Source organism: Pleuronectes platessa, chromosome 11, assembly GCF_947347685.1.
Source record: "Pleuronectes platessa chromosome 11, fPlePla1.1, whole genome shotgun sequence".
Taxonomy (NCBI): domain Eukaryota; kingdom Metazoa; phylum Chordata; class Actinopteri; order Pleuronectiformes; family Pleuronectidae; genus Pleuronectes; species Pleuronectes platessa.
Window position 1 is genome coordinate 11973636 of NC_070636.1, and position 25719 is coordinate 11999354.

The 25719-nt window shown below is 41.9% G+C and overlaps 1 protein-coding gene across 3 annotated transcripts; it reads left to right on the plus strand.

Moving 5' to 3' along the window:
• The first annotated feature begins 5793 nt into the window (after positions 1-5793).
• Positions 5794-25719, plus strand: grhl1 (grainyhead-like transcription factor 1). Of its 3 annotated transcripts, none has more exons than XM_053434373.1 (16): positions 5794-5980; positions 8099-8288; positions 8601-8674; positions 9764-9897; positions 10090-10325; positions 11002-11084; positions 11475-11628; positions 11717-11828; positions 11952-12046; positions 15003-15246; positions 16052-16179; positions 18874-18902; positions 19660-19745; positions 22051-22136; positions 22529-22593; positions 24332-25719. In XM_053434373.1, exons 1-16 carry the CDS (start codon positions 5961-5963, stop codon positions 24444-24446), a joined length of 1851 nt encoding a protein of 616 aa, XP_053290348.1. In that variant the 5' UTR covers positions 5794-5960; the 3' UTR covers positions 24447-25719. The 3 variants fall into 3 exon arrangements, with proteins under 3 accessions (XP_053290348.1, XP_053290349.1, XP_053290347.1); XM_053434372.1 differs by lacking the exon at positions 5794-5980 and adding an exon at positions 6117-6141; XM_053434374.1 differs by lacking the exons at positions 5794-5980; positions 24332-25719 and adding an exon at positions 6018-6141 and having other exon boundaries at positions 22529-22597.

Sequence of the window (25719 nt, forward strand, 5' to 3'; positions counted from 1 at the left end):
CATGCACGTGTAGCAAGCATCATGTTATTCTGTTTTCTTCTTTATTTTATTTATCCTACTGAGTTTTCTGTTTATGCATTCATTACATCTATACTTGCATTCAATGTTTTATTTTCCATCACTGTTATATCTGCACATTGAATTAATCAATTAACAACAAAACTATATTTTATCAACTTGTAGCTATGGTTTGACCAATTGTTGATCAACACAAACTGAAGCAGGAAACATGATCTAGTTGTTAGGAAGGTGATTTATAAAAGAATGTTGATGAAACATCATCATCTTCCTCATTGTGGCACATTGTGTCAAATCATCACAGGGAGCCTGCTCTGGTCCTGGGCACCACACAGTGTTGTTGTGAATATTAACAGTCTCTTTAATACACAGCCTGAATGCCTGGTAACATCCACAGCTCAGGGCTGAAACATCAATGGTGTTGTGAAGCAAAACACTTGCGCGCACACAAACACTGAAGAATCCCAGAATCCCACAACACCTGGAAAAACCACTGACCTGTTTCCTTCCCCCTGTGTGTGTGTGTGTGTGTGTGTGTGTGTGTGTGTGTGTGTGAGTGTGAGTGTGTGAGCACAAGTGTGTTAGGGCAGCATGCGGGTCTGCAGTGCCCTCAGTGTCTGTGACTGTTTTTACTGTCATCACTGGGAAAACGTGTGATAACATCTAACACCAACCTCAGCAAGAAACACTGCAGAACGTCACATAGGTTTTGCAACTTTGAAATATACCGCATACGACGCTCTGAATACAAAGAGTAATCTGAGAATGATAGAGGGAGAAAGTCCCGAACAATGAGGTTGAAACAACAAAAGACACCACGAGTAATCTATTAGACGGGAGGGCAGACGATCCCATAATGTCAATAAGACAATATTTGTAGTGGTCCAGGTAGAGTTGAGTAGATGTAAATAATAGTCCCACTCACATCTCTTTAAAACCTCGGGCCAGTGAGCGTATACAATATGTGATGTCTGTTAACATTTAGACAACGACTAACAACATGATAATGATCTTCAAACACATTACAACACTGTGTCATTGTTCATACAGGCCGGTCTACTGTTTAACTATCAACAGAGGGCTTCACTGTGACCTCCCTAAACTTCGGCTGCACCTGAACTGACAGTCCACTGCCACTCCAACAGACCTCAGAACAGTTACAAGCGCTCTCGGCTCAGACAAGTGCTCACATGCCAGAAAAAGGGGAGGCAGATTTGCATCTTATTTACATCCCAGTTTGATGCCTGGAGTGAGTTGGGATTGGCGTTAAGATCCAGCTGCCTTTCCAGGATCAGGGAGGGGATAAGGGAAGGGAGCTGCAGAAAAGAGGGATGGGAGAAAGAGCGAGGGGTTGTGCAGTGACTGGTGTGTGTGTGTGTGTGTGTGTGTGTGTGTGTGTGTGTTTGTATGCGGCTGGGGAGGGGGGGTCTGAGTCCCTCTAAGTAAATTGACACTAAGCATCCTGGAGGGTTCGATGTCGTTGGAAACTGTTGGAAACCACTTTATGTCAAGTTGCACTGATGCATGTGTGGATTTGACTTGTTCCCTCATCAGTGGTTTATTATGGTTTAGGCTGTTCAGCAGCAGTTATCATCTCTTCCTGTGGGTTTGTGTCTGTGTCATCTCTTCCAAAAAGTCGTGAGCTCATCTCTTTGCCTTCGGCTATTGATCACCAGTAACTACAGCAAGCCTGCCCTGGATGTGGGTTCTCTTCTGTTAGAGAGACAAAAGTGGATTTTAAGAAACTCTAGTCTTTCAAAACAGGGACGATTTAACCAGGGTTTCTTCCCTTTCTGGGGTTTTACTCCTGTTCTGTAAGTAAACATGCAAAGTAATGCAAAATGCATTTCTTGATCAGATGTCACAAAGTGATTCACAATACAAAACAAAGGAGTACAGGACCAATATAACGATAAAAGCACAAGTAAGGGTGAAACTGCCATAGTTAAGGATCCACAATCGTGTAGCGGGGAAAAAAAACAAAAGGTCCTGAAAATTCTGTTGGATCAAATTGGTTTTGAAATTTCATGGGAACCCAGTGTGAAAAGAAAAGACCAACAGAACTGATCAAAAGCTTTGCTGTAGAGTCGTTGGAAACAGCCCAGGGAGATCATGCTAAAGCAGGTGAGGAGAGTTTAAGTACACCAAACATGAAAGTCTTTCTTTTCCGCAGCCTGTGGCCAGGACAAGCATCTCTGTTTTATGCCAGTGAGTTGCAGAAAATCCTCAGCCATCCAGTTGAATTATCAGATGAAATGTTGTGTAAAATAGTCAACTTTTGTGATGTTATGATCTTAAAGGAGTCCCAAGTTGCATTTCCCCACCATTAAAAAATGGAAATCAAGGTTGGTTACTGCTCAAAACTCCAAAGACCAACTGTTACCAAATGTGTATGTCTCGTGTGACTCCTATTAATTCTCAACAGCTGCAAGATATATCTTCAAAACCTTTTTCACATCAGTCCAATTGAAACGAACGGACTAAAGTACAAACTAAATATTTGAGGATCCAGAACAGAGCCTTGGGGTACACCACAAGAAAGACATGCAGATAGAAAGACATAGTTACTGAAACCCTATCAGAGAGGTAGGAACCGATCCACTGCTCATCCAGAGACCCACTGGGTTCTAAACACAGTACTTGCTTACAAAGTATATTAACTCTAATACTGTACAATAGCCCAACTAATAAATGCTGATGCTTTAGTGGAATATTACCATTTTCTTTCCATTTTCTTAATCTTTATACTTCTGCTGCATTACATAAGAATATTGTACTTATTTCTTAAATATGTGTTTTTAACGCTCATAGTTACTCATTACAGGTAAGGATTTTATTTTAAATATATTGGAACAGATGATAAAATGTAATGCAAACCTGTTGTTGCCAACCGCTTGTCTTCTTGGAAATTTATCCCCTCAAAACTTCTACGGTAAATTTTGACAAAGGCAGAGAAAAAGCTAAAATAAAAAAATACTAATGTGCTAACTTGTTGCAGAAATTTTCAAGACCTCTATATTAGTTTCATAAACAACTGACCTGTAATGTACAGTATTATAGTGGCAAAAAGTAGCATCATCTTGATCAACTACAACAGTAAAACATTTCTTAAGGATTGTTCTATCAGTAATAACAAACTTAAATGTACAGAATGAGTACAACTATGATACTTTTGTGGTATTTTTAATGCAACACCTTTTGTTTTACTTTGTCGAAGTGGCACTTTTACTTTTAGGATTTTTGTCTGCATCAACATCATCCTCTTTTTTCCCCGGGAGAAACTCAACGGGTCTTTTCTCAGGTTTGATCTCGTGCTTTGATGCCGACTCTTGTTTTCTTTTGTCTGTTTTACCCCCCATGGTCTGGCCTCTGTGCGCTCTGTCGAGTCAGCATCCCGTCAGACCCGCCATCAGCCCCAAACTCCCACACACACACATCCTCGTATATCCTTCCCTCACAGTAATATCCAATGTGCTCAGTGCTTACACAAACAAGCTCTGGGAGAAGCAGGTGTCCTACCACTGAGATAAATAAACATTAAACCAGGATCCAGGAGCAGGCGGGTGTGTGTGTGTGTGTGTGTCACAGAGAGGGGGAATGAGTGTGGTGGGGGGGAGGGGGGGCGGGCGTTACAGTTAGTTTCTGTGTCAGTGTGTATGTAGGGAGACACTTTGAATATTGCTGATAGCATCTGTTAAGCCCCCTCTGTCTCAAACAAAGCTGTTTGTTTTCACTCACAGTTTCTCTTTTCTTTATGTGCTTTTGGGTTTTAAGGTTTTATTGTGGTTCATGTTCATGCGTTTTATCTTTTTCTCACAAGTGGCCCAAAGCTAGTTGTGGAGGATTATGATGAGACAAATCCGAATACCGAATGTGACAAAATATATGATGGATGGGTGAATGAATAGATGGATGGGTGGCTGGGATGGATAGATAGATAGAGAGAGAGAGAGAGAGAGAGAGAGAGAGAGAGAGAGAGAGAGAGAGAGAGAAAGATACCCATTGATTTGCACGCTTCATCGTTTCATTTGCACGCTTTTGATGATTTAACAGACTCATTTGCCTGCTTGTCCCCTGCAGCAGTGCAGGCTGATAACAATCTGTCCTGCAGGAGAACGTAAACAAATTCTGTGCTATCCTCCGCTAATGTGAGCTGAAACTTTGAGTTGACATAAGGTCCAATATTTTTTACCTTTCAACCCCATTTCCGGATGCTCATAAGGAGTTTGCCTCTGTAATATGTACGTTCACGGATTGTGTGTGTTCCGATATCATTTTTTATGAGATACTAATGATTGAAGTCCCTTATTTGAGGCTTTTGTCTACTGCATCAAACAGGATAAAGTTTAACATATTCATGGCCTTGGTTAGGAAACTGCTGGTTTTGAGTGGGGATGCACTGTTGCCAATACTCTGCATTGATACTGATGCCAAGTGTAGCTGGTCTCAGCTTGAAATAAATGATATAAACTCAGATATATAATTTATAAGTTTATAAATTGAAGTTGAAGGTTTGCTCAGAAATTATTACATTTAATTAAAGTAAAGTGGAATCCCAGATGGCATTCGGATGTGGGCCAATTCAGGCACTTAGGGCCTTCTTGTGGCAAGGGGGACATTTGCCCACCCAAATGGCAAATGCGCCCCAAATATCCCAAAATAAATGTGGGCCTTTTATGGCAAACACGATGTGCGCTATGTGGTATAATCTGGAAGTGAACCTAACTTTACCCATGTGGTGGATAGTGAATCTGGCCCAAATAACACAAAACAAATACTGGCCACGTTTGGCACCTTGAATTGCCGTGGACCTCCCAAGTGCCATCATTCCACACGGTTTAGGCTTCCTGCCTGTTTGCTTTGCTAAGCTGCATTTAATTTCAGCAAGGACATTTTAACTGTAGTTTAGCGCTCCAGCAAATAATCGGTTCACCTCAAACTCAACTATTTGATCTGTGTAGCTGCTCAGTGATCAGGAAAAACACCCTGCTCACTGAGGACCCCCCCCCCCCCCCCCCCCCCCACCACTCCTTCACATACAGTGCCATCAGGCAGACGAGTCCCTCTGGGTCTCACAAATATCTACAAGAAATTATTAATTCCATCCGCAATAACCATCCTGAACAAACAGACACAGCACACTAATCTGTTTTCATGGATGTATCTTTTATATTTGTTCTTTAACGGCCCTTCTCATGAGTCAGCACCATGTGTTTTAAATGTAATAGAGATGATTTTTTAGTACTTGGATTATTCTCGTCATAATCCTGCACAACTAGCCTTGGGCCACTTGAGATAAAAAGATAAAACACATGAACATGAACCTACAATAAAACCTTAAAACCCAAAAGCACACAAAGAAAAGAGAAATCTATCTATCTACCTATCTTTCTATCTATCTTTCTATCTATCTATCTATCTATCTATCTATCTATCTATCTATCTATCTATCTATCTATCTATCTATCTATCTATACTTGATGTGAGTTGTGTGTTTAGAAGCCTGTTGATAAAACAAACTGTTTTTATTTCCCTCTCAATCCTTTAACCCTGTTTACCTTTGAACATTTATATTAATAATTCTCCCTCCTCTCCTCAGACTGATACAATCTCAGTTGCTCCTCCACAACCGCACCTCCCTCTGCAAAACTTGCAGGTATAGGGGCGACCGGCTCAGCCAATCAGAGCCTGGGAGTGCGCAATTGACAGCGTGGCCCCGCCCTGCCGGCCACCTGTAATCCAATCCGCGGGCCCGTCACAGGTAAAACCGGCCTCGATTTCATTGCATTGCCCCAAAAAAGCGAGAAAAGCCGACAAAACCCGTTTGACTCCGTCGGGGACGCGTTGTTTGTTGCGGCGGCCCTCATCCAGTGTTTTCCACGGCCAAAGAAGACGGATCGGATTTTCAGTACCAACTAGAAAGTCCAGTTCGACCGACCGAGATGTCACAGGAGCATGACAAGTAAGTTAACCTGACTCGCCACTTGTAGCCTGCACCGGGACCAGCTTGTCAACAGAACATTTCAATACTCGGGCTTTCTGGACTTTTGATTTTTGACTTGTTACTTTAATGCACTTTTTTAAAGAACTCCCCGTGGCACATGTGGATCTCTTAAAGCGCAGGTCGCACCTCTGACCCGTTTTATTCTAGGCAGAATGTTTATCTAGAATTAGAACATAATTATTTTTCTCTTCAGGGCAAGTAAACTTCGGTGGGAAAGTGACTGCAGCTCGCAGCCTCCTGCTTTCCCATGGTGTAGGTGCGCTTGTTTCACCTGTCATGTCCCAGCCTGTACAGGTGTATCTCCCTCCACCTGTCGTGCGAGCACCGGGGCGCCTGTTAGAATAAAACCACCGTCCCGTGATGGGCGGTTTGCTGTTTGGTTTTGCTTTTAAGCTCTTAACAGTTCTGGCTTATGTGGATAGTCCTACCGATGTTTGTTCGGGCATGAAAAGCTGAAGAGAAGGGGAAGAAAAGGTGTGCGTGGAGGAGTTCTCCTGCTCATGTGAGAAACCAAATCCCCAAAAACTAAAGGGTCATGTTTTCATATTTTTCACGTGAGGGTGATCGGTCGTATTCCGCATGTTTTTGAGTGTAATGACAAGGAGACTTTTGAGGGGAGTGAAATTGTACACCTGCTAGGCGTTGGCCCCTGCACAGACAATGTCAGCAAGCATAGGGCTATATGAGGTCTTAGAGGATTTTACTCCACATGACTCCAATGTTTTTGTCAAATTTATATTGTGGGAGAGGAGGGGGGGGGGGGGTAGGTGAGTGAAGACATCTTAATGTTTTTTTTTAATTGTGTTTTTCAATGCTTCATGTGCATTAAAGAGGCCTGGGAATTCATGCTGCCTTGTTTATTCCCCGGCACGTGACATCTAATTTCATATCTGCTCGACAAGCAGCACAATCATAACTTTTTTTCCCCCTTTCTGTTGTTTTTGTTGATGGGTGGCATTTCCTGCCAGTAAAATAAACTGCAATGTTATATCAGATTGCAGTGAAGCACAATTAGATCTAGGATTACTAATTATCACTTGGCTGGGGCCATTGAGAGGAGAAAGAAAAAGCTGCATTTGTTGTAGATACTGGACGTGGAAACTGAGCCGGTCCCGTTTGCACTCCATCATAATGACTTTGTTGTGGCAGAAATTCAGCAGGTGGATTATTGAAGGTGTGTTAGTGTGTGTGTCTGTGTGTAGTTTCCACACTCGGACAGGGAACGCTCATTATGTAGATGAAACTTTGATAACAAAAGCCTGACTAAAGCCTTTACTGTGTTCTCATCATTAGACCCAACGTGTCTAAGTAAATAGAAGCCGAGCAAACATTTAAATTTATTGTAAACAGGCAACTTGCTCAGTATTTTCTCACATGTTAAACAAAGTCATTTCTGTTTGAATGAGTTAATCGAACCTAATTTCATAATAAAGACCATTAGAAGCAGCCGAGAACACAAGCTGCTCTATTATCCCTGGTCCCGCACTGTCCTGTTTACAAAGCACTGCCTCTGAAGACCTCAGGAGGCCTCACAAGCAGGTGAGGAAGAGGAGGAGCGCGATGCCTTCAGGGGGTGACTGTGCATATATAGAAAAAGACTCGTGATTACTTTTCACAAACAGGTTCACTTAAAAAAAACAAAGCACAGTGCTGTTAAACACAGGAATGCAGCACGGTCAGGTGCGTCACTTGCGGTCGCCGCCACAGCCAATGAGCGGCCCCGAACCAGAGTCGTCGCACTGGACGAACCTGTAGAGCATCTTTTTTTGTCTCGAGACACCTCGGTGGCTCGATGGCTGAGATTTGTTGCACAATCGTGGAAAATCCAGAACAACAGGTCTCTCTGACGCGGTTGATCTGCGTCTTATAACCTGTTTGTCTGTTTTTTTGAGGAGGCCGTGATTGTAGGTCCTCGCCCGGGTGAACTCACATAAAGGAGTAGTATGAAACATGCGCATTTAGTGAATTTGAAGTCACATCTACTCAACCTCCTTTTCTGAAACATAACCAGACCTCTGCATTTAAAGAAGCATGAAGAGCCTGATGACTAACATATGATACTCCGTCTCCCCACAGTAAACGTGCGGTCCTGGTTCTCCAGAACGAGCCGGGCTATGGCGGCCAGCGTCGATCCTTCACCACAGAAGACGAAGCCTGGAAGTCCTTCCTGGAGAACCCACTCACAGCCGCCACCAAGGCCATGATGAGCATCAATGGAGACGAGGACAGCGCTGCAGCTCTCGGCCTTCTCTACGACTACTACAAGGTACCGGGGAAACAAACTTTAGAGAACTTCTTCATGGACCATGCAGGAAAAACAAAATCTCCAACTATCTGAGCTCTCTTGTCCTGAATCCAAAGCACAAAATCTGACGTCAGGGGTCTGGTTACAAATCCTTACAAGCTCTACCTATGTGATCGTCATTCACACTGACAACACAGCATCAGGCAACATCTGTGAAGCCTAGCCGAAAGTCATGTAACTGATCCGGTTGCCCATATAGACAGCAGGACGACCCGAGTTGTTGGATGTGATGTGGTCAGATACTGAGCGGCTGTGTTTACCCTTCCCATACAGGTGCCCAGGGAAAAGAGAACAATAACCCAGAACAAGCAGGACGCACTGGTCTCAGATGTGGATCCCAACAAAAGGTGAGCGACGGCCCTCACTTAATATCCCCCCCTGACCCCACCTTTTTAAAAACAAAAGCACAGCAGGGAACGAGGGCACGATGAAAATGAAGAGACTGCAGCTCCGTAACATTCTCTGAATATTGTTTGAGGACTATTTTACGAGAGCTCATTAATTTAAAAGTCTATTGAAACATGCTAACATGTGTGTGTGTGTCATATCCTTGGATGAACAAGTTGTTTCACCTAAATCTCAAAAAGTGGATTTTCAGGAAGAAAACCATTAAGCTCAAGCTTGAACCAATTCATTTATTACTTGAGCTGGTTTTGTTCTTTACTTAACACACTGTTCTAATGGTTTTCCCGCCTTTACCGATCAGGTCATGTCACTGAGCTCAACAATCAAGTGACACATATTGCAAGAGTTGTAAAAGATACACAAGATATTAAGCTTTACAATCTTAAAAGGGGATTTAAAGAATCTGTCCTAAGAGCTGTTTATTTAATTGTAAAGTAGAAACACACTTAACAGTTGTACCTACATCATGCAAAACCATATTTAAATTCAATAGAGCCAGAGTTTTATTTCGGATCTGCACCAAATTACAAACACGACATCAGTGCCCTAAACATGCTGGATTTTTTTCATCATAATCCAAGAATTATTTTCAGAAAAATCAAGGAAAACGTTTAAAATCTCACAATCTAACATTTGTTAAAAAAAGAGAAACATAATCCTGGACCGGCACCAAATGTTAATGTTGTCTTCCTCCAGTCAAGCCCACTCCTCCACAAAGTGTCATGGAAAGTGGTTGAGTAGTTCTTGTGTGATCCTGTTTACAATCAAACAAAGAATTGAGACGAAAACATGGTCGAGGTAACGATGCATTAAGCACAAGATAAAAACGTAATGCACATAAACATCGTGTAAATACATAAAACACACACATACGTAAACAATAAAGAATGTGGAGTAGTTTTGTCGAGACCTGTAAAAAGAGAGAGAAAATGGGAGGTACAGTACTTTTGGAGCTTTGGTACGAGAACTTGTTTAATTAAACATGACAGATAAGACTTTTACTAAATATGAGTTATTTTCCTTTGTTGCAGACACCAGATCCAGGCTGGACACCCCAATGCTCCACTGCAGGAGGCTGGGATGGAGAACAGGATCCAGGTCCTCAAGGGGCCCTTCAACCTCCTTCAGTTGGCCCAGGACAAGAGGAGCCAGTTCCCTTCACCAGGTCTGTTTAAAATGTGATGATATTCGTTTTGGGGGACTTAATTTGTGTCCCCATACTGAAGGGAGGTCCCTTATAATGTGATTATAAACAGATTTTGGTCCCCACAACCTGAGTAAAGCCTTCACACACACACTGTAAGCAGCTTAAAAGCAGGAAACTCGAGCATCAGTTTACCGATTTCTGTCCAATCAGACACGACCGTCACAGTTTCCATCGCTGCCATGCCAAACTACCCGCCCGTCAAGACGGAGGTGCCCACCCACGGCTTCTCAGTGACCGTGCCAAACAACTGCGCCGAAACCGACGGCCACGTGAGCGTCTTTGACCGGCAGCTCACCCACAACGGGGTGCAGTACAGCCCCAGCAACCAGTCCCGCACGCCGCCCGACTCCACCTTCTCCGAGAGCTACAAGGATGGTTCCCAGGAGGTGAGTGTTTCGATCCCCCTCTTTCTTAAAAAACCCCGCCGCTGCTCTCCCGCCACGGCCTCCCCTCCTCCTCCTCCTCCTCCGCCTCCTCTCCTTCCCTTTCCTCTCCTCTCTCAGAACTCTCCCATCAGACAATAGGACATGTCAACCCGATCCCATGGAGCCAGCGGTTGGCTCAGTCTTCCCCTGGTTTTTTTTTAACATGCCAAAATAGTGGCTAGTGTGTTATTATGTCATTGTCTCACCCACACAATAAAGTGCTGTACTTTTCTCCTACAATAGCCAAAGCCCTTTCTCTCCTCTTTCTATTTAACCTGGAGGCGAATTACCTTATAAAAGCGTAAACCAACAAAACTCCGGTACAGGAGGGGGGGGGCAGCGGGGGGTTTAGAAACGGAGTGTACAGGCATTTTCAACAAAAAGCAAAAGGAGATGAAGGGGAAGGACGAATAAACAGAACCTAAACAAATATGATAAGTGGTGGAGGGAAGAGAGAGAGGAAAACACCGAAGAGACACGACTGTAAAGTGCTGATTATTCTACTGGAGAATTAAAGGGAGAGATCATTGATAAATCATTTGAAACCAGATTGAAGTGGCTGTTTATTTCTCTTTTTGCTCATTCTTAATTTACACTTCTCCATCCTTCTCTCTGTGTCATCTTGGTGCGCTCGCAGGTGTTTTCCTTCCCGGGAGATCTCCAGTTACGCATGGCCTCCATGGCGCCCGAGGACTACACTCACTTCAACACCGTGCCGGGGTGAGTCTTGCCGCCGTCGGCCCGCCGCTCCACTTGCAGCGCCACACCACCATTCAGCTTTTGACACACCGTGGCAGAGTGGCCTCATTCAGGGCGGTCACAGGAGAGACACCAGACTCCCACCTGTGTGAAAGAAGCGTCTGCTGCACACAGGCCTTTCCTGGCCCCCGCTCTGACACAGTTCAGCTGCGGAGGCTTTATGAAGCGTGCCCCATTAAATTGAACCAAACGGTTTTATTTCTGCAGCGACTCGGGAGGTTTTTTATCAATTTAAAATGCAGAGAGATCACGTTAAACAAAAAGAAAAGCACAGTTTTTTGTGTTTGTAAAGTCGCACTTGCTTAGTTTTTGATATTAACTATCGTCTGCATCTGTTTCTCTGCCTTTCAGGAATAACTTTGAGTACACACTGGAGGCGTCCAAGTCTCTGCGTCAGAAGACAGGCGATGGGACCATGACCTATCTCAACAAGGGCCAGTTTTACCCCATCACCCTCAGGGAGATCGACAGACAAGGCATGCAGCAACCCATCACCAAAGTCAGGGTAAGTGAGAGGGAGAAAAACCAGTCACCACACACTCCATCTTCTTTACGGCCGGTTAAGTCTGAATTGTGTGTTTTGTCGTTTCCAGAGTGTGGTGATGGTTGTGTTTGGAGAGGAGAAGTGCAGAGATGATCAGCTGAAGCACTGGAAGTACTGGCACTCCAGACAGCACACTGCCAAGCAGAGGTGTCTGGATATCGGTAAGAGCCAGCTGCAGTTCTGTTTCACTCTCAATTAAAAGACGCAACAGTTCCTCATTCAACTGTCTAAAGGTCTCAGTTCACTTTATTCATCTGTCACTGAGCTCCTGTTTGTTGTTCCAGCTGATTACAAGGAGAGCTTCAACACCATTGGCAACATTGAGGAAATTTCCTACAACGCCATTTCCTTCACCTGGGACACAAATGAGGAGGCCAAAGTAAGACCATAAAACACCCCCCCACAAAAAAACACACACACACACACACACACACACACACAAACAAAACACAAAAATGTAATGAGTATGTATGAGGAGTTAGAGAGTGTCGTCCATTAATGAGAAAGTCAGTGGTTCGATCCCCAGTTCCTCCAGTGTGTATTAAGAAGTTTGGGCAAGATAAACCCGAAATTGCCCTATGATTGTTTGAAAAGATAATAAATGTTCTATATAAATACAGTCCAAACATTTCTTTACACCCATTACACATACAAACCAGTGCAGTGTTTGGCTCACAGGCTCACTGCTAATCCATGGTCTCCATGTACCTCCTTGTTTTGAACTCTTAATACGAGCTGTGAGCTTTTCGCATGAACACACTTAAAGCCTTAAGCCAAAAATAGACCGCTCCACTCTTTTCATTCTCCTCTGCGGTTTCTGCTGTGGTGACCGATTCGAGGTTTCAGGTGTTGAAACCCCCGTCATTGTCGATTAGCATCTACTTTGTCCGAGGTGATCCTTCAAAACAATTGTTATAGGAAAATGTGGGCGTAAAATAAGAGTGAGGAGGCCGTCACGTGTGTTTATTGTTCGTGTGTGTGATCCGAATGCATACATGCACACACTCTTTACTGGTCCAACCTGCCTGTCACCCCTATTGTGAGGCCGCACGTTAAGGTATTCTTGCGACAAAGTGTGCAGGAATGAGGAAACACAGCGAGGACCGGATTGGTCGGTTGACAAATAAAAACCCTTCCAGCAGGTGACGGAAAGGAGGAGTTCCTGTCCTCTCCTCCGCTCTCCGTTTGTTTTGTCTGTCGTTGACTCTGATGTCGCGGTGCTTTGTGGTACGGTTTCTCCGTCCGCCTGAGATGGGCGATGACAGGCGGGCGGGCAGACAAACGCATAAAGAGACAACATGGTGCCGTGCTCCCTGTAGGCTGCACTTCACACATTCAACACACACACACACACACACCCACACACAACAGGATGTTAGCCCAACTGTCTCATGACTCGAGGCCTGTGTCCATAGGATGTTCATCCTTGTGTGTGTGTTCATGACTTCACCGTGTGTGTTTTTGGAAGCACCGCCCACCATCTTGTTTAGCCGTCTCATCAGTGCGGGGTATGATGACAGGTGATGATTTGTGTGTAAGCGTGACTTCCCCCCCCCCGTGGTGATCACCCTGCAGCGTATATATATGTTTTTGCGGTGTGTTTGCGAAGGGCAGCCCCTCCTTTTAATGTTTACCTTCTCTCGGGCTATTTCACTGGAGTGCATGTGCATATGATCTTTCACGGCTTGGTTTAAAAGCACAGTTTAAACTCTCCTCACTACTCACAGCCTCGTGTCCTTCATTCATCACAAACTCAGACTTATCATTTTGTCAATTCAACAAAGTGTGATAATGCCAGAAACTACAAAATATATATAAAAAACAGATTCACAGTCACCCCTTAAAATTCTTAACCTTTTATGCATTAATCAGTCCAAATTATATTGTAAAACAGTTAAAGGTCATAAAGAATACTTCTAAAAAATATAAAAATACAACTAATTATTTTGCTTTATTCATTTAAAGTCTACATATGCCTGTAAATTCAGTTAAAATACTCTTCCTCCAAAACTATCATTCCCAGACATTTACTCTTTTACATCAGCATGATTAGCTGGATTCCTCAGCTTGTCTCCACATTACATATAAATAAAGTTATGTTTCAATGAATAGAACGTGCATTGATCTCCAGGCGCACAATAATCTTTATCGAGTATTTTTTTTTTAAATGCATGATTCTTGTGAAATAATACAAATACATTTGAGTATGACTGATATCAGTGTGACCTGCTCGTCCGTTAGTTGTTTCAAACCGTCTGTTCTGAGACTGTGTTTTGTTGACATAATGACAACCTGTTTTCAATACAAGCACCAGAGGCCTGTTCTACAAAGGAAGTTCGACATAGCCAGGATATCTTTTGTTTATCTGGCTTCACTGAACCTAACATCAGCCGCCTTGGGATAAGTTAACCTGCATCAGGAAGCTGGTTACGAACTGGCTCCGTTAAACATTGCTACGAGCTCATTAATATAAAAGAAAGTTACCTAACCAGTAATAAAAGATTCAATATTATATGAGAAGAAACACTGATATCTGAAAATAAATTCAGTTGTAGCATTGTCCAAAAGTAACATTCAACGAAGGATGGCACCTTTGTCTTATGATGAATAAATTGTCATGAACATGTAATGCAGATGCAAGAGAAGAAAAAGTAGTTAATATCTGATGAGATTATAATTATAATACTCATATATAATGATGAGCCTTGTGCGGATCATTTTTTTAATAAGTTCCGTTCCTTTTATTTTCAAATTATCATCAGAGTCTCCTAATGTTATAGAATAACAGCGATAAAATAAGAGTACAAATTATTAATAATTTCAGAGAAGTCAGTTTGAAATTGTTGTTCTGTTCATATTCATTGTGATAAACTCTCCCTCAGTTTGGTTGGGTTGTGGAAAAATGCACCGATATGTAAAATAAACATTGCCTTTTAATTAATTATTTCTACAGGATCCTGTAGAAATGAGGACGGACTTAAACCCTGAAATCCCAGTTTAACCTGACCTTACCTCTCTAACCTCAAACCTTGCTTCATAGTTCAGGCCCCAGGTGAACAGAAGATTGTCTCCAGTTCAAAAAGCCTGTAATGACTGAAGTCACTCAATAGAGGGCAGCACAGTTCACTGAATACACTTCTGCCTCAAAGTGTTTCACAAAGACTGATTAGAACAAGTGAAAAGTTGTAATGATTTAGAAATAAGTGAATTTGTCACATAAGTTGCCTTTAATTGACAAATATTATAATTATAATCAATTTAAATTCTGAAATTAGATTTTTTTTTGTCTTTGTTGTCTCATCTTTGTCTTATTGGTCCTGTCTTCTTCTCCCCAGATCTTCATCTCCGTCAACTGTCTGAGCACCGACTTCTCCTCTCAGAAGGGGGTGAAGGGTCTCCCTCTGAACCTGCAGATCGACACCTACAGCTACAACAACCGCAGCAACAAGCCCATCCACCGCGCCTTCTGCCAGATCAAGGTGTTCTGTGACAAGGGAGCGGAGAGGAAGATCCGAGACGAGGAGAGGAAGCAGTCCCGCAGGAAAGGCAAGGTGGCCGACCTCAACCCTGGCCTGTCCTGTGAGTCAATGACGAGCCACTTGTTGTGAATTCTGATCAAACACTGGATTGAACTTGTGGGTTCTTCTCCATGTCCATACAGGGCTATATTAGTGTTTAAATGGATATGCGTTGATTTATTTAAGGAGAGATGTAGTGATTAGATCCATCACACCTTATAAAGCATAGCAAAACAAACCCTGACACACAAACTGCCCTAACTGTTCTAGGGCAGCTGTGGCTCACGAGGTAGACTGGGTCATTTACTAACCAGAAGTTTGGCAGATCGTTTCCCGTCAGCCCCATTCAACCAGGAAATGTTCTGGAAAATGTCCGGACCTCAGTGCATGTCTGAGAGCAGCGTGGGTTTCATCTAAAACACTGACTCTGCAGGAAAGGAAAAATATAACACTCATGTATGATACTTCCCAAGTTTGAAGACCTAGCAAAGCACCAAACCCACATTGCGACAGTAAGTAACAACCACACCAACCAGACCGGGTCCAATTACTAAAATGATTCATTTGATCAAGCCCCCAGTTTGTTGCAACCCTGTTTGAAGAGAGGAGACCACACATGAGTTTGGACTGAAAATAAATATTTTTTACAGAACTGAATAGATAATTAACATTACTGACAAACACGACGTGGTAAAAGTCTGGGGAGAGAGAGACTGGCTGACTGCCACCATCTTACATAATGAAGCCGGACCAGTTGCGCTGAGGCAGGGAGAGTGTCGTCCCAGTACAAATAAATGAATAGATATTTCTAAAATAACCTTCAACATGAACAGGCTCATTAAACTGCTTCTTTTTTTCTCCGCCAGTTTCAGATGTCAAAGTTCCCATCCTCCAGAAGCGCAACGACGTGACCATCTTCAAGATGATGTCCGACCATGAGACTCAGCCTGTGCTTTTCATTCCCGACGTCCACTTCTCCACCTTCCAGCGCCACGTGAGCAACGACGTGACCATCTTCAAGATGATGTCCGACCATGAGACTCAGCCTGTGCTTTTCATTCCCGACGTCCACTTCTCCACCTTCCAGCGCCACGTGAGTGCCAGTCACAGACACAAAGCCCCACCACTGTAGAGTAGAACACACGGTAACAATCAGTCATCTCAGTCATCTCTGGGTAAGAACATGTGTTTTGCTACAGTTGCGTATGACTCGCGGCATCTTCGGTGGTCCGTAAACACTTTGTTTTTGAGCTGCCACCCACTCGTCAGCCAACTGGGTCGGGCTGACCTGCTCGCTTCTTAGTTGGCAATAACAGAGAATTCTGTTTTCGAGCTCTGGCGAAAGCACGACATAGTGATGGATGTATTTTAGGCTGCCTACTCACCAGATTAATCATTTACCAGTGATACAAGACGAATCGGGTGGTTCAGACCAAATGAGCTGCGTCCCTGCGGAGGTAGATCAACAAATGGTTTTGTTTATTTGAGAAATAGTCTATTGAAATTGAATTAAAACAACATTGAAAGTAAAAAAAAAATTAGCATGAACTTAATAATGAGTATTCAAACTGGAATAAGTGCAGGAGAGTTATTTTTATATAAATGTATGTTTTATTCAATTCTGGAACCCTTTAAAATACAAAACAGTGAATAAAATAAAACTGTTCTAGATGCTTTTTGCTAACAGGTTAAGGATACAGGTAGAACTGAAGATACAGAGAGGACAGCACTTTTGCATCAAATTAGGAGCTACAGTATATAGTTTGATAGTGTAAACAAGGATATAAAAGACAGTTGACAGGCACATACAACCCACACACTGATCCTACAGTCCGTGACGTGTGTCTAGTTTTATGTTTTTATCAGTGCTGACCAGCAGCTCCTCTTCTCTGCGACTGTACTCTGAGCTTTGCTTCTTCCAATCAGGACGAACCCGTCACATGACACTTTAAGATGTGTGTGCACGTCCCCCCAGCCTGCACACATTACACACGTTTCACTTTTTCTGTGAGAGTCCTATGAACTGCTTTATTCACGAGGAAAATTACTACACAGAAACAATTGAGAACTGTCCCTATTGGTGAACTTAGAGCCCCCCCTGCTGGTCAGAATACGACCAATCCCAGTTGAGCACAAGTGACAAAAACTCTCTTCTCCCGTTGCCTCATTCTGGCTAAGTGGACTTTGCTACCAGTGAGGCACAGACGGCAGGTTATTTTTGGTTTTGACGATGACATTGAACCTTGCTGAACTGTCCGTGACCACGCTATCAGTTTCTGATAAACCTTGAGTTTACTGGGATCCTGCTCAAAATAGAATTCTATTGACAGCAACGCCTGCAATCGATACAGTCGCAGGGCAAAAAGCACCGAAAAGATGGCAGCTTTCCAGGAATGAAAAAACTTCCTTTTCCAAGAATTTAGAAAAAGGGATGTTTGATTGATCTAAAATAATGAATGGATTTAATTCACCCTGTGATTTTTCTTAATGAACAAACTGCCCCATAGATAAGGATGTGATAGAAACTAGTTAAAGAAATTTATTTATTTCCTTCTACTTAATATATCTGCTCAATCAGAATAAAAGTCCCAAAAAAAGTTAGCAACTATTTGGATGAACCTTTTATTTATTTTATTTTCACTGGTCTTGCGAGGTCAGTGAGAGGATTTTCTCTTCGTCATATATGATCATAAACTTTATATCTTTCAGTTTACAACTGCTGGTCGGGGTTTTTAAAACTGAAATAAGCATTTTTCCCCAAAAATAAGATGATTTACAATGGTCAAAAATATCATAAAATCAGATCAGATTTTTCCATTATCCTGTAAATAATCCTAAAATAGGATTATCCTAAAATAATCTGTGGTCACCGTTGACCCCCTGCCAGGTTTCGGCCCCGCTGCTCTTTGATCACCGTCTCTCCAGCTGTAACCGTAAAGGCTCTGCTCCACATATATAACTCTGCAGCTGATTTGCTGCCGCGTGTTGACCAGGCTCGACTCCCGGTGATAAGGACGGATAAATGGGTCGACATAGGAAACCTCTTAGACATGGCTGTTGACTTTGTCTATGGACTGGTTGACTGATTAAGGCGCCAACACAAGCAGTCAAATTTTTTCCGTAGACTTCCAGTGTAGGAGGTTTATTTCAAGGATGTAAAATATAACAATTCATCGTTAAAAACTAGACCTATGTTATTAATGTTGTTGACTTGTGTACTTACATTATCCAAAGTGTTTCCAACTGTGTTCAAACCCAAAGAAATCCCCAATTTTATTGCAGGTAATGGTTTAAATTTGGTCAAATTTTAATTGTCTTATAACTTCTTTATCTGTGGCTTTGCTGTTATAAGTCCCGGGGACAAACCACGATTATTCATTTCCATTTGCAGCCTAACGTGATTTATACTTAAATACATAACCTCGGTTGTGAATATGATGTGCGCCAAACAACTCCCATGATCCCACACTGCTTCATGATCCTCAAAGTAGTTCATTTGTAATTGTTTTGACTGTGAGACCCCTAGTGGCCAAAAAGGACAGTTTTCATCATAAATATTTGACACTCAAATCGGAGACGTCTTTTACTATAAGCCATTCAAACCATCTCTGAGACTACATGTATAGATTTGTTTGATTTATACCTGTGTTCCATCAAATAAATGTCTCCCTCTCGGTTTGTCTTGCAGTCTTTCTCAACAGAAGATGGAGAGGAGAGGTGAGCCTTGATTTTACACTTGTCCTTTCACACTCCCTTTCGACAGAAGTCTGGCACCACATACCCTGATCGCCAAGATTGACAGAGTGACAGAGTTCTGGCAGTTTACCCGTAACTGAAATTGAGGGAACCGATTCTATTATTGGATATTTTTATTTTATTATCTTAGTACACATCTCTTTATCAACCATGTCAGAGAGGCAGAGCCGCCGTCTGTTACTCAGCCAGAGGCCGTGCACTGTGTGGGAGAAAAAAAACAACCTTGCACCACAACCCTGATCTTCTCTGGATATAACCCGGAGGAGCTTTTTTGCGTGAAAGCGAGTGTCTGACCTGGACATTAGATGGACTTTACCCTGCCAGCTCCCTTGTGTAAAGTCTGTGTGATGTCCGACTGAGCCGATGTGCAAACAGATAAAACCTGGCTGACAGTAAATGTGATGCAATGATGTCATGAATATCTAATTGGTTTTATTGCGATTCCAGAGCAGTTAAATGGTCTGTTTATGTAGTTTATCTTTTCAACCTCATGCTTGATTTCACACATTGACCATACGCAGTCTAACCACACAGCAGGTATTACCCAATCTGATTTAGTAGTTTTGAACTGAGACAACCGGTGGCAGCTTCACGGTAAAAGGAATGCACGCTGTTTCTAGGAAAGCCTCTGAGGGTTTGAGCATGTGTGTGTGTGTCTGTTAGCTGGTTACAAAGGGCAAAGCAGTGATTTGTGTGTGTCTTTGTTTGTCCACTGCAGCTCGGGGATGAAGAGATTACCCTTCAGCGATGACGAGTTCAGTTCCCCCCCAAACAAGATGGCGAGAGTGGACGAACCAAAGAAAGGTACGGTTTTTGTGTCTGTTTGTTTGTAGGTCTGTGTGTGTCCGTGCTTCGACTGTTCACATGCTGATCAGGGGTCTTGTAATGATGCTTTCATCTGGGGGTAAATCTGTGTTTTAGAGTGTGTATGTGTGCACATGCATGTGTGTGTGTGTTGGCTGTGGCCAGCCCCTGAAGGCACCCACCACACACACACTCTCCTGGGCCATGTGATTATTCTAGGTCTTTCAAAACACACACACACACACACACACGTGCCTGAGGCCTCCTAACCCCACAAAATACCAGTGATCTCCACTTGCACACACACATGCAAACAAGCCTGTGCCCTTTAGCCCATATCCTATTCATAGGCATACTGTACAACAGGCTTTTTTTTTATACCAAATATGTAACTAAAGGATGTGCCAGCTGGAGAAGGAACATTTTGAACTTAAACAGGTTCTAAAGGTTCTTTTAGAACCTGCTCCACACTGGTTCTGGTTGAAAACATTTGCATGTAGACAATGCAGCAGGATTTTGATCTGGAATCTTTTGATTCAGAGTGAATTGGACCAAACCAGGTGTCAAAGGTTCCTTAGAAATAATGAGATGATGCCATTGCTGGAAAAAATTATGTTAATCTTTCAGATGTAAAAAAAAATGTTTACTAGCTTCGTAACTTATTGTCTCTAACCCCCTAAAATAGGCTCATCACATAAACTCTTCTTATTGTTCTATCATGGTATTTGAACTATCCATACAAAAGTCGTAACCTGTGATGAGAGTTCAAATGAGATGTAAGCCCAAAAGAACTTTGTCTAGATGATGCCATAACTTTCAGCATCTTGGAATAATTTCTAGTAGGTGTCACAAAACTAGAATAGTAATGTTGGGCCATACCTCAGTCAAGGCCCGACAGTTCACACTTATAGAAATCAGTCCGCTCAGCAAACACGGATGAAATCATAATGGTAATGAAGCACGATTCAGCGAAAATCATGGCAACTTTGTTTTTATTTCACATACAGACCCAAAAAAATCACTCACGCATTTCTTTCCTCTCACCTCGACTACTGTAAATCCTTATATAGTGGTCTTACTCAGAAATCAATCCACCATCTACAGTCAATCCAGAATGCTGCCGCTCGGCTTCTAACACAATCCAACTAATTAACCATATCACCCCTGTTTCAGAATCCGTGCACTGGCTGCCTTTTAATTTTAGGATTGATTTGAAAATTATTTGAATTACTTTTAAAGGCAGGCATGGGCCGGCCCCTCCCTATATTTCAGACCTGTTATCGAGCCGGGATGCGGTCTGAGATCCTCTGGTTAGGTGTTTCTAGCCATTCCAAAATTCTAGGCTGAAAACCCAAGAGAGCCCCTTCACTTTGGAACAATCTGCCAGAAGAGATTAGACCTGTAGAATCAGTTTCCTGTTTTACCTCTCATCACAGATCTCTTTAAAAAGCTTTTATCATATGACGTCTATGACTTTTATTATCTGCATCTTTTTTTAGCATTACTTTTACTTAAAATTCACTCTGAATGAAACTAGATAAAGTCAAAGGTTTGGGGAAAGTTTTATAACCTTCACGCAGCAGCTGTCATGTTTTTCCTGTTCAAGAATTTGCAACCTTGAGATTCCAACGGGATCAGTGGTGACGTCTTGAGTGAAACGTCAGTCTGTCGGTTGTGCAGCCTACTTGAAATAACATCTCAAATAATGTTATCTCTGGCTGCTGCACACCAAAATGATGGAAGCAGAACTGTGTGCCCTGCACAAACTACAGCAATAGGATGTTTTTACATTTTTACAGTTACTCGCTTTACTTTTAAGAAGTGCATCAAAGTCTTGTGGAAGCAATAACGTATTTGAAGTGAGGCCCACTTGGAAATACAGAAATAGTTTTTCCTCTTATGTAGAGGCTACAAATCTCACAAGGCCCTGATGTCTGAAAACCGTCCGAGAGAATGTGTTGAGAGCGAGGTTTATTTTGAGAAGACTGGGTGTAGTGAATGAGAGGTGGGTCTGTCATTCTGTTTGTTTTGATGAATGTGCTTTTTAAGTGGGCTTTGTCTGGGCCTAGAACTAAACCCCTTTTGAGTTTGGATCAGTGCAGTCTGGCAGGGATGCGTTAAAGCCACAAACCCTCAGACTTACAGAAATATACCGAACCAGCAGTGGAACTGTTCGGCCACACAAATAAATCCTGTTTGCCTGCAGCTGACTCTTGTCTGACGTCTGATTTTGGTTTATGTTTGTGTTCAACCCTTGCACTTTGCCCTGACACCCACCTGCCTCCTTTCTCCTTCCACCACACAGTGCTGCTGTACGTGCGCAAGGAGACGGAGGAAGTGTTCGACGCCCTCATGCTGAAGAATCCCACGCTGAAAGGCCTGATGGGTGCTGTAAGTTGTCCTCAGTTTACTCTGTCGGTAATGGCTTTTATTGCATTAAGGGTTCCTGCAGGTTAGGGCTGATGGGGAGAAAGCAGTGGAAACAAGGAGGTGAAAGCTTCCTGGGGAGGGAGAGAAGAAGATGAGGCGGTGGGCAAGGGGTGGCGCGAAAGGCAAAGAGGCAGGTGTCCGGTTACTTCAGTTTAAAAAAAAAAAAAAAAGCGAATGGAGTGCACGAGCCACAGATTATGGAGAAACCAGCTGTGGAGTTGATGTGTGAAAGCAGGTGAAATGTGTTTGTGTAAGATCAAACACAAATGAAGGAGCTCCTCTTTATGTGGATTCTGTTTTCATGATTCTTTCGAGAATTTAACACTGATTTGTATTTGTTTTCTCCCAATCAGATTTCAGAGAAGTACGAGTTGCCTTTGGATAAAGTGGGAAAGGTGTATAAGAAGTGCAAGAAAGGGTGAGTACCTGGAACTTTGGCTAAAGCTACCTGTTTACGTTGTAGTTTTAAAACCCGTCACTGACGCTGCAGCTACATGTGCCGTCCACTCTGCTCCAGTTCTCAAGATAGATAGATAGATAGGTAGATAGATAGATAGATAGATAGATAGATAGATTACTTTATTCATCCCCGAGGGGAAATTAAGTCGTCATAGCAGCCGGTACATTTGAATACAATAAAATACAATACAATAGAATAAAATATAAAATATTGAGGTAGAAAGAATAAAAACAGAAACACAAGATAAAATAGGTAGATAAGGTGCAGTGGCAGATGATGGTAATAGTACTGATGATATGATGGTAATGTTATTGTTAGACAGTATATAAAAGATAGTACAGTATATATAGTATATAATATATATTTATATATGATAGTAATTATACCATTATAATAGCAGTATATAGTAATAATAGCAGCAACAGTATATATAATAATAATAATAGTAAAATATAATAACATGTACACATGTATAAATAAAATATGTGTATATAGACTTATATATACAAAGAATATACAAAGAGTATGATATAATATATGATATATAGTGCAGGTATCAATATAAGTATTTGGCGATACAATAGATAATATAATATACTGTGAGTGTAAGAATATGTAGACAGAGTGTGCAAAAGACAATATTATTGTATGAAATGATGAATTGAGACAGGTATGTTTAGTGCAGTTCTGTGATGGTGGCTCTGACAGAGGTAGATGAGTTGAATAGTCTTATTGCGGTTGGGAGGAACGATTGCCTGTATTGTTCCTTAGAGCAGCGGGGTTGAATGAGTCTGTGGCTGAAGCTGCTCCTTAGCTTGTCCAGTGTTTTGTGGAGGGGGTGAGAGGGATTGTCCATGATTGCCAGCAGTTTTGCCAGCATCCTTTCCTCCACCACCTCCTCCAGGGTGACAAGCTTAGAGCCAACCACAGACTCTGCCTTCCTGATGAGTTTTTTCAGTTACCTAAACTAGCACCTAAACTTGAGAATTTTGGAAACAGTGTTGGCCCCAGTTTTAATTTGAAAACTCCAGGGCTGTGTTTTGGTCTGAGCGGGAAAAATTCATTTGGAAATGATGATGCAGTCATTCGCTTCCTGATTGGTTCTTATCAGTCCCGAGTCATCCAGCAGTTAATGTGAACGTTTGCCAACACTTACTGCTGGTAACCGTTCAACTGGGATGTCGGTTCAAGAAAATAAATCATACTTTTCACCATTGCTGTGCCTCATCTGAATTATTAGCTGTAACTTGTCTGGATGGAGAGAGAGACTGACCTTAATGATTTAATAATTCTATTTTCTGAGGTATTATGAAAAGGTGTTACCTCCTAATACGCTTATTTGTTTTTTTCAAGGTTTTGTAAAGACCGTGAGATTGATAGCACTCTTACATCTGTAGTGTTTAAATGAAGCCAGTTAGCTTAGCCTAGCTTAGCACTCAAACTTGAGAAAGCTCATAACAGCTGGTCTGGATCCGTCCAAAAGTAACTTCACTATACCATCCCCGAGAGATGTAAATAATTAAAACTTTATATGTGTATTCTGGGATGTTCCCCTCCTGTTTTCTCTTTTGCTGATAAGATGAGATAAGCTAAGCTTAGCTTAACTAAGCAGCTGCTGCACACGTATAAAACAGTTTTATGGGGTGAGGGTGATGTAAACATGACACTAATCTTACCTGTATATGTTTTCCAACAGAATTCTAGTCCACATGGACGACAACATCATCAAGCACTACTCCAACGAGGACACCTTCCAGATCAGCATGGAGGAGATGGGTGGCATGTACAAACTCACCCTCACTGAAATCTGATTGGACGGGAGGAGGTGACGTCATCCTGGACAGCGGGGGTGCAAGACAAAGGAAGCCATCAGAATTAGTGGTTTACACGTTGAGCTATGTAATGATTATGGACTTGATCTATGATGCAATCGTGTCGTCTGTGTGCGGCATCACACAGATTTTAAACACAAAGTCCCAAAAGTCTTATTTAAAAAACCATAGCTCTTAACAGACAATGTTGATTTGAGATGTAAGTTATTCATTTTGCTTGTTTTCCCAAATTTTCTGCATGAGAAACAACAAATGAGGACACGTACGACACCTTTTGTTTTGTATTTAGTGAGAATATGACTCGCACATCAAATATCGGTGCCTGTTTTTTTTGTACTTTTTTTTTTTTAATGTGCCTGATAGTGGTGCTGCTATACCTCATGCTATGCAAGCAGCATCGTTCCTCCTACATTGGAATTGTTACTAGGAGTCACGGCCCATTTATCCCTTCCTAAAGCCATAGCACTGATGATTACAATCTGTAAAGTTGGGTTCTTAGCCACAAAATGAAGTCAGCAAATTGTTTATGGAGCCTGAGTGGTTCGGTGTATTAATGCTAAACAACACGGCAGTATTTAGTGTGTAAAAACTTTCTTCGACCATCATACAATTAGGGTAGAGTAGTGTGAATGTTTGTTGTATTTTTTTTGGGCATTGAATTCATGCTGTTTTTAAATGCAATGGCATTTTCCTCAGATCAACTCAAGTAACGGCCTCTTAGTAAGTATTAAATTGTTACTAAATATGCCAATTAGAATTCTTAAACACCGCTTTCCTTTCCACTGTAGAGTCATTTTCTGAATGATGCTGAAATAGGTCAATGAATGTCTAGGACAGTTCAAAAAATAAAGTCTGTTCTGGAAGTGCAATATAATAATTAGGTCATTCACAGAAGAAGTTCCGATGTTGCCATAACTACAGTATAAAAATACATATAAACTGATAAAACAGTTTTTCTTGTTGTTGTAAATATATATCCTGAAAAAAAGGATCTATACGATCCTTCCTTTTGTATCTCAGTACTTATTGTGTATATATTTATTAAGAGAATGGATGTGGGTCATTGTTCTTTTTTTCCATATGTACCCAAATGTCTATTATTCCTAATAATATAATGTCTTTTCTTTTTATATGAAGCTATTCTAACATATGTCAAGGGACAAAAATAATTATGTTTTTAACTGATTTTTTTTTTTTTCTGCTTTGGAAAAGATTTGATGCACAAAGTGCCCAATAAAAGCTCTTGAGTAGC